The following is a 9,919-nucleotide window of genomic DNA, read 5'->3' as shown; positions in this document are numbered from 1 at the left end:
ATAAAAGTACAAAGTAAAAGTAAATGCTATCAAATTACATATATTAAGCAAAGCAGATGTCACGATTGTCTTGTTTTTTAAAATTTACGAACAGCCAGGGGCACACTCCAACACTCAGACATGATTTACAAATGCAGCATTTGTGTTTAGTGAGTCCACCAGATTAGAGGCAGTAGGGATGACAAGGCATTATATTGATAGGTGCGTGAATTGGACCATATGGCTGTCCTGCCTGAGCATTGCCTTGCTCCTAACTGAAGTCCAAATTTGTGAGTGTAGTGATGTTTGCTCAAGGTAGATCAAACTCTAACAGTAAGGGTATAGCTAAATCCCAAAACACTGCACAACATACTGACGTTGTAGATACTGTAAATGTATTGCAATCCCCACATGTGGGACCTATGCTTGGTGCTGCCCATGTGAGTGATTGTCCTAGTTTAGCCTCTGAGAGTGAAGCAGCCTGTATGAGTGAAGCAGCCTGTGAATGATTTTACTCCCAGACTCCCAGACGGCATGGCTGGGTACTCAGCCAGGCAAGCCCAGGGGGAAGAGGCAAAAATAGCTTCACTGCTTCAGCTCATTCAGGCCCTGGTACACCTTTTACCCCGGCCAACAGTCAGGCTGTCTCTTTCAATCAAGCCCCCTTATTATGAAATGTCATCTTCTTAACTTTCTGACCTTCTACTGCCACAGTCTATTGTTCTCTTCTTCTTAGTGTGTTTTTATTGACCAGATTACCATTGCCCTGATGCCCTGATGACACTACAGGACAGATCGTCCTCCTGATGCTTATTACATTGTATCTGTCTGTATTCCATGTCTCTCTCTGTCAATCACATTCTAACACTTACTCATTCTCAATGTCGATACTTAGAATCAAAGGAGACAACCCCGGTGCCCCGGTGCCATGTCATTCCTCTGTATCCATGGAAACTATCCCCTGTATCACGCAAAGGACGTGTAGGGGAGGGTGTGAATCCTCTCTCTGAGTATCTGGGCCCTTGAAGTCTTGCCAGCTCCAGTCAGACTGCAGTACAGGTCTACAGAGCAGAGGGTGGCAACAGAGGAGAACGTAACACTGCTTCAGAGTGCCATCAGCAGAGCACTGGGACTGGCAGCACAAGGCCTTCTGAATAAACTCTATCACTCCTCTGGAATAATCAGGAATACTTCTGCCATACTTCCACAACACACACACACAAGGGCCATTTATATCATGATGGTGAGGGGGAATCTTGCCAGAGGCTTTCTGTGATGGTTTATGGGTCGATTTAATCAGAGAAGAGTAAGCCGAGACATAGTTTATCCATTTGCCTAAATAAATTAAATGAGCCGGACATGGAAATGAATTAAGTGCTTCTTGCTCTGACTGGGAGAGCCCTGTCAGCCACAGATATATCATTTATCATAGAGCAGAGCTGTCTCTCCCTCCAGTGACAAACTCAATGAGATGAGTTATCTAACCCATATGAGAGTCCTCGTTGGGTCTGGGTCTCTCTCTCTATCTCATCTGCAGGCCTGGTCAGAATTGCCCATAGCACTAATAGCAGGTTAGGAGATCTAACGTAGCAGGTTAGGATAATTAACGTAGCAGGTTAGGATAATTAACATAGCAGGTTAGGGGAATGAGGTTAAGGTTAGGAAAAGGGTTAGGGTTAGGCTTTGCTACAATGCTAGTCGACCCGTAGAATGAGAAAGTAGCTGGATCCAATAGAAAGAGAAGCAAGAGGGGGCTTGGTTTCCCTGGGCTGTTCTTCCCTGGAGTTTCTCTGGACGCGGGTCACAGGCAGACCCTTCTCGTTGGTTTAGCTCTCAGGTATTAGACTCAGGGGTGTTTGTGTGGGTCTTTCTGCAGTTTTTGAGCGTTTTTCTCTTGTAGCCGTTAGGTTGCTACAGTACTTTGGATCTTTTTTGTCAATTGTATGCAAAATGTGTAAATATATGTAATTATCAATTTTGCAGTAGGCCTACAACACTAAATAAAACCACTGTTTTGATCACGATACTCCGTCTGCTGTCCAACTGTGTGCCCCAAACCCAACTAACTAGGCTGCTGGGTCCCTTATTCTTAGCAGTTAGTTGAAATCAAGGCCACAGACAACTTTTTCCAATATTTAAGAAATAACATTTTATTTGTGATTTATAAACAAAACACAATACCAGATCCATCAAATAAGAAAAAAGAAAAATCACTATATCACCATTACACTGATGAGCAGGTGTGCAAAAAGGTTATTAACAGATCTGCACTGTCACAGTCGACTGCTTAGTGCCATCCAGGCACCAGATGACTGAGGAAACATTCACTACACACAAGCAGAGAGTACATCAAGTTTTGCATCTTTTTTTGGACAATTTTGTTTATAAGGTTTTCTTTCTCAACATTATAAAAAAAGATTATAAAGGGGGTTCGGGATATATATCGAAGGTGAATAAATGATTCAGTATTACGTTACAGTGTTTCTTTGATCATCAGTTAATAGCTTAACACAAGGTAAAGGACTGATTTTGTAATCCTCCAAAATCATAAGGGCATAAACAAAAAATAACATTTCATAGCATAACTACAGCATTACTTATATCTAGAAGGTTATTTTAATTGAACTTCAACAGGATAAAAAAAGTGATTCCTGTATGTTTGTCTAGGAATATATAGTATATGTGTATGTGTGTTCATGTGTGTTTTCCAGAGTGAGTATGTATACATATTTCAGTAGAGACAATATTCATATCTCTGAGTTTGTGATAAATGGTTGAAGGAAATGAAAAACATATCTATCTATATAGATCTATATATAGTACCTCTTTCCACTGCGTTTAACATGCAAACAGCCACTTAGTGATCTGACAGCACTGATTCACACCTGAAGGGGGAGCATGTGTATAATATGGGGGGATTCAGTCCAATAGCAGCGCTAGCATCCCCCCTCTGTCCCCTCTGATAGGTCAGATATCAGCCACGAAGAGGAAACAGAGAGGTGAGTAGGAGATGTTGTGGAATTAGCCCCCACACACACTGAGTTCATCCTGGAGATGCTCTATTCTGGAGAAGACTCAATGCTGCTGATGCTTCCTTTTCATCACAATATGAGCAAAGAGTTTAACACAGCAACAAAGCTCTCTGGGGAATGTCTGTGGACTGGAGAGCCCATCACTACAAATCCACTTGTCTGTCCTTCCTTCTACTTCCTTCCATCCCTCTTTTTCTCTCCATCTGGACAGAAGGAAGCCAGTCCATATTTCTGCTATGCTCCTTATGTTTCCCCCACTACCCTGTGTATAACTGGTGGAAGAGACGGCAACTTGTCCCCAAAACAGTGCTAGGAACCTTGATATTTCAGTACCAAGGCTCGGTTAAAGCTAACCAAAAATATGTGTGTGTGTGTTTATTTGTGTGTGTGTGTTATACAGGATAATTATGTTGCTGTGTTTACAGAGGAACAAGTTATCAGAAGTTAAGAGTGTCTTTGAGAGAGGCCTCCTGAACATGGTGATCGGAGGACGGAGGAGTCGAGGGACAACAGAGGAGGCGTGCGAGCGAATCCTACAAGCACCAAAGCGGGCGAGGTAAGGGGGCGGGGCTTTAAGAACTATTGAACATTGACTATTGAACATTCACTGACAGAAGCGGGGGGGATCAGGCTTGAACAGAAATGAAACAACAAGCAAAGTTCCTGTCATATATTACACTCCATAGAAAAGAGCCCACTGTAATAGGCCTCAGTCTTTTGGCTGGGTTAGAGCTGTACACTATCAAGAGAGGTGTGTGTATGTCCGCCCTGACTGTCTAATGTGTGTGTGTGTGTTATAGTGGTTGTGTGCTGCACAGACTGTGGGTCCAAGGCCACACTGACCTATTTTGTGTTCTAGGTGAGAAGGCGGGGCCAGGTCTTTAGCCCCTGCCCTGTGCTGCCAACAGTGCCAACAGAGCCAGGCATGAAACACCCCATGGGCAGCCTAATCCAGAACACGGGCAGCCTAATCCAGCCTTCAATCCTGGCCAGCACTAATCTCAACCCATTCCAATCTCACACAGCTCACTGTACATATACACGTCAGGTGTCTTGTTTGCGCCACTTTATGTTTTACAATTTTTTGTAGAAAAAAAACCGACTCTTTCTTTCCCACAAGGCTTCCATCTTACTGTAGATGAGAGCCTCTGTGTCACTCTTTGTCAGATCGAACTCCTCCTCTCCCCCTCCAATCAGGAGAGCAGAGGAGACAGGCGGCGGAGTAAAGACAGAGATGCCAACAAGGGGCCAGAAGGGCCAGGGAGGAGCGTACCATTTCAAGCCAAGTTGGGGAGGCGGGCTGGCAGGACTGTAGCACCACCATTAATAGGGTATGTGAGGTTTCTCTCACATATGGCATTTTATATATGAAAAGTCTGGGCATCGGTAGTTGATTGCATAATCATCTTTATAGAAAGGTTATTCTAATCAAATAGATTTTTGTCTTTCAGCAAATGTCTGTCTAATGAGAGCCTATTAAATCTATTTAAAAAGCCTGTTTCATAGCCAGAGGTATGGAAGCCTCAGAGGGCCAACATGGCAGAGGCTACTTTTGGCTGCTTACATGTTTTATAGAGATAGGCCTCTGCTAATGGGGACTTGGCTGGGCAGACTTAACTATGCAAACACAAGACAGGGAGGCTCTCCTGCTTCTAAAATATACATTTGGCTTTTTGTCTTGCAGCTGTTATTTGGACTTTAGTTGGTAGCTCTGTTTTCATATCTCCCCTTCCTTCTCTACTCGTCCGCATCCTCCTTCCCCTTTTCTTTCTTGTCTTTCTTCTCCTTCTTCTTCTTTTTCTTCTTCTTGGCTTCCTCCTTCTTGCTGAAGGAAATGAAATCGCTCTTGTCGTCCTCTCCTCCCGGGCCCTGGCGGATTGAGATGATGGCGGGGGAGCCGGGGATGATGAAGGCTTCAGGGGGAATCTCTCCAGGCTTCAGGACCTGAGGGGGGCCGTAGCCCGGGCCAGGCCCGTAACGGAAGTGCCAGCTGTTACTGTCGATGCCAGCTCCAACCGGAGGGGACAGCTCACCCCCCTCACCATCTACAAGAGAGAAAGAGAAGAAACAGAGTGAGAGAGAAGAGCTATGTCTTATTCATTATCATCACCATCACCATCTTCATCATCATCATCATCATTATTATTCAACACCACAGTGAGATTCTGAACATACCAGCACATTCTACCACACATAAATTGAGCCTTATTCAGTCTCCTATTTCTGGCTGAGGTAAAGTTTTACCACCTGTAATACAGCCAGTGGTGTAAAGTACGTAAGTAAAAATACTTTAAAGTACTACTTAAGTGATTTTTCGGGCATGTGTACTTTACTTTACTATTTCTATTTTTGATAACTTTTACTTCACTACATTTCTAAAGAAATATTGTACTTTTTACTCCATGCATTTTCCCTGACACCTGTTACATTTTGATATGCTTAGCAGGACAGGATAATGGTCAATTTCACACACTTATCAAGAGAACATCCCTGGTCATCCCTACTGCCTCTGATCTGGCGGACTCACTAAACACAAATGCTTCATTTGTAAATTATGTCTGAGTGTTGGAGATAGTCCCTGTCTATCTGTAAATTTAAAAAATAAGAAAATTGGGCCATCTGGTTTGCTTAATATAAGGAATTTGAATGTATTCATACTTCGACTTTTGATACTTAAGTATATTTTAGCAATTACATTTACTTTTGATACTTAAGTATATTTCAAACCAAATACTTTTAGATTTATACTCAAGTAGTATTTTACTGGGTGACTTTCACTTTTAATTGAGTCCTTTTCTAGTAAGGTATCTTTACTTTTACTCAAGTATGACAATTGGATACTTTTTCCACCACTGAATACATAAGCAAAATAATTAATTAGAGCCAGAGGCACACTGATAAACTGAAGAGGGGGAACGGTATTGCAGGGAGGATATCAGCCAGTGATGCTGCTTAGAACACAAGGGTAGACTAGAAAGACCTGACCTTTAATGGCAGAGCGGGACTGGGATGTTTAACACTGTGATGTGATGTGAATTAGCACATAAGGATGACAGGAACTGTGAAAACCCAGCACTAACCTAATCCCACTCTCACAAGGGCTCGACACAGCAGTGGAGAGAGAGAGAGATATCTCATACAATATGCAAGCATGAATGTGACAGAAAGAGAGAATCAGGGCGAGCAGAAGAGACAATGAAAGAGAAAGACCAAGAAAGCCTTGAGAGGCTGAACTGAAGTACTAAGAGAATGTGAGACCCAGTTCTCCTTCATATAGCATGCAGTATAATGGAAGATATGAAATAAATGTAATTATAACCAGCAGGCAAGAGACAGAGAGGCATACGAAGGGAGACAGCGATTGAGGAGAAGAACGATGCAGAAAAAGAAAGAGGGGAAATGAGAGGGCATTAGCAAGGGAAACAAAGAGTGATATTCTCTGGGCTCGGCAGACACAGTGCTCTCAGGCCCACACCAGCTTCTCTGGGCTCGGCAGACACAGTGCTCTCAGGCCCACACCAGCTTCTCTGGGCTCGGCAGACACAGTGCTCTCAGGCCCACACTAGCTTCTCTGGGCTCGGCAGGCACAGTGCTCTCAGGCCCACACCAGCTTCTCTGGGCACGGCAGGCACAGTGCTCTCAGGCCCACACCACACCAGCTTCTCTGGGCTTGGCAGAGCTGCACCATCGAGAGCATCCTGACTGGTTGCATCACCGCCTGGTATGGCAACTGCTCGGCCTCCGACCACAAGGCACTACAGAGGGTAGTGCGTACGGCCCAGTACATCACTGGGGCCAAGCTTCCTGCCATCCAGGACCTCTATACCAGGCGGTGTCAGAGGAAGGCCCTCAAAATTGTCAAAGACTCCAGCCACCCTAGTCATAGACTGTTCTCTCTGCTACCGCACGGCAAGTGGTACCAGAGCACCAAGTCTAGGTCTAAAAGGCTTCTCAACAGCTTCTACCCCCAAGCCATAAGACTCCTGAACAGCTAATCATGGCTACCCGGACTATTTGCACTGCCCCCCCACCCCCACCCCATCTTTTAACGCTGCTGCTACTCTGTTAATGATTTATGCATAGTCACTTTAACTCTACCCACATGTACATATTACCTCAACTACCTCAACTAGCCGGGGCCCCCGCACATTGACTCTGCACCGGTACCCCCCTGTATATAGCCTCCCTACTGTTATTTTATTTAACTTCTGCTCTTTTTTTCTCAACACTTTTTTGTTGTTGTTGTTTTATTTACTTTTTTATAAAAACATAAATGCATTGTTGGTTAAGGGCTGTAAGTAAGCATTTCACGGTAATGTCTACATCTGTTGTATTCGGCGCATGTGTCAAATACAATTTGATTTGATTTGATTTGACACAGTGTTCTCAGGCCCACACCAGCTTCTCTGGGCTCGACAGACCCAGTTCTCTCAGGTCCACACCAGCTTCTCTGGGCTCGACAGACCCAGTTCTCTCAGGTCCACACCAGCTTCTCTGGGCTCGACAGACACAGTTCTCTCAGGCCCACACCAGCTTCTCTGGGCTCGACAGACCCAGTTCTCTCAGGCCCACACCAGCTTCTCTGGGCTCGGCAGACACAGTGCTCTCAGGCCCACACCAGCTTCTCTGGGCTCGACAGAAACAGTGCTCTCAGGCCCACACCAGCTTCTCTGGGCTCGACAGACACAGTGCTCTCAGGCCCACACCAGCTTATCTGGGCTCGACAGACACAGTGCTCTCAGGCCCACACCAGCTTCTCTGGGCTCGACAGACACAGTGCTCTCAGGCCCACACCAGCTTCTCTGAGCTCGACAGACACAGTTCTCTCAGGCCCACACCAGCTTCTCTGGGCTCGACAGACACAGTGCTCTCAGGCCCACACCAGTTTCTCTGGCCTCGACAGACACAGGCTCTCAGGCCCACACCAGCTTCTCTGGGCTCGGCAGACACATTGCTCTCAGGCCCACACCAGCTTCTCTGGGCTCTGCAGACACAGTGCTCTCAGGCCCACACCAGCTTCTCTGGGCTCGACAGACACAGTGCTCTCAGGCCCACACCAACTTCTCTGGGCTCGGCAGACACATTGCTCTCAGGCCCACACCAGCTTCTCTGGGCTCTGCAGACACAGTGCTCTCAGGCCCACACCAGCTTCTCTGGGCTCGACAGACACAGTGCTCTCAGGCACACACCAGCTTCTCTGGGCTCTGACCTACTTTCTGCCTGTGTTTTATTGAGATTAAACTAAGGCCCTGCAAAGAGATTATTTTTGTTTTTCATTTGTAGGTTAATTATGAAATGGCTGGAGTGCCTAATTGAATTAATGCATGGTCCCACAGGGACGGTGTATTCAAATATAGCCTACTATTCTATGTGTGTGTGTGTGTGTGTGTGTGTGTGTGTGCATGCCTGCAATGACTGTAGCAAACAATACAAGAGCTCTCAGAAATAAAGTAAAGCAAATACAATGAAACAAACACATAGACCCACTCTGACTCCCTCTTAAGTACATTAGGTTCTCTAGGGCTTGATGGAGCCAGTATGACTGAAAAGCTCAGATAATTGTGGCATGCAGCCATAACCTTTTCTTTACAGTAGAAACTACATTAAACCTCTGTTCCTGGTTAGTGTGGGGAAGCTGATCTGTTCAAGACACAGTTATTACAATACAACACTATTACCACACCTAAAGTACATAACCTCCCTCAAGCCCACTGTGCTTGTGTTAATGGAGGGTAGCCTATACTGATCAACAACATTTTGAGTGCATTGATTATTTCTCAAAGCAGGTCAGTTGAACTTGCCATTGGTTTGCAGAGGTCCACATGTGTGAAAGTGAAGTGTGTGTCGATATAATAATCTAATGTGTTTATCTAATGTGCACCTATTGAAAGAAACCCATAAAACAGTTCTATACCTGTACTTCCTCTTCTCTCTCTGTTTTTATCTCCCCCTATCTCTCTTCATCTCTTCTGCGTGTCTACATGAGAGAGTTGTATCAATTTGCAGAATGTTAAGTCTTTTGTAAGTCTAATTCTCGGCGGGAGCTATGGAGGAGCAGGCGTGACATGCTCTGCATACACAGTGCCTTTGTTTCTCCAGTAATATGAAGGCTTATTTGGAGCTCTGCTCTACCCTGACCATCATATTAAAATGAACATGCTGTGGCTGCTGGTATGCAGGTTACTATAGCTCTCGGTAAGGAGGTTACCATGGTACCCAGCTGTCTGGGGTGGTTCTAGCCTCATTTCAGCACCCAGTGTCCTACTTTCAAGTCCATTATTCCTGGTCTAATCTGGGTTACTCCTCAACCCATTCTTCTTCTTTCTGGCCTACACAAACACGCAACCCAATTTAAAGATCATGCGTTAGATTAAGGTTTCTGAATACGAGTCTTCCATTCAGGTTTTGAATGGTTGTTGTGGAAACTGCTTTCACCCACTCCCTGTTGATGGAGGCTGGTGCTGCTGCAGCAATATCTCAGTTAGACAGCGTTGCCTAGAAACAAGTCACATAGCGTTCCCTAGCAACAACAGTACTGCAGGGCCCTGACAATCCTAAACCACCATACCTCTCTTTCCTTTACCATCCTTCTCATCTGTGTCTCTCTTTTGTCCTCTCCCAAATTACTCAGAATTCCACTAGCACTCTAAAAGAGATGGCTGTCTTGCCATGCCTTATTCAACACCCTCTCTATCTAGCTCTGTGTCTGGTCTGACCTCTTCCCCTCTCTCTGCTGGTAACTCAAATTAATCACATTGAGGAAGTATACTCTCTATTTGAGGTGCAATATTTCTACAATGCATAATGTGCATTCTTTCCTTTACACTTCCAACCCTACTTGATACAACATTTGGAAACAAAGCCAATCCTGCTATATGACATCATATATATACTGTATAAGCCATAAG

General features: G+C 44.9%; 1 protein-coding gene across 8 annotated transcripts in view; it reads right to left on the bottom strand.

Annotated features, from left to right (window-relative positions):
- Positions 1–2,102: 2,102 nt before the first annotated feature.
- The window catches only part of LOC121573778 (protocadherin alpha-C2), a 77,261-nt gene continuing 69,444 nt past the window's right edge, over positions 2,103–9,919 (bottom strand). For all 8 annotated transcript variants that reach the window (XM_041886034.2, XM_041886035.2, XM_041886036.2 and 5 more), the window contains exon 4: positions 2,103–5,056. In XM_041886034.2, coding sequence (XP_041741968.1) covers positions 4,749–5,056 — 308 coding nt within the window. In that variant the 3' untranslated portion in view covers positions 2,103–4,748. The remainder of the gene's footprint in view (positions 5,057–9,919) is intronic.

Source organism: Coregonus clupeaformis, unplaced genomic scaffold (genome assembly GCF_020615455.1).
Source record: "Coregonus clupeaformis isolate EN_2021a unplaced genomic scaffold, ASM2061545v1 scaf0144, whole genome shotgun sequence".
Taxonomy (NCBI): Eukaryota; Metazoa; Chordata; class Actinopteri; order Salmoniformes; family Salmonidae; genus Coregonus; species Coregonus clupeaformis.
The sequence above is the reverse complement of the archived record's forward strand: the minus strand, read 5'-3'. Positions and strand labels throughout refer to the sequence as shown.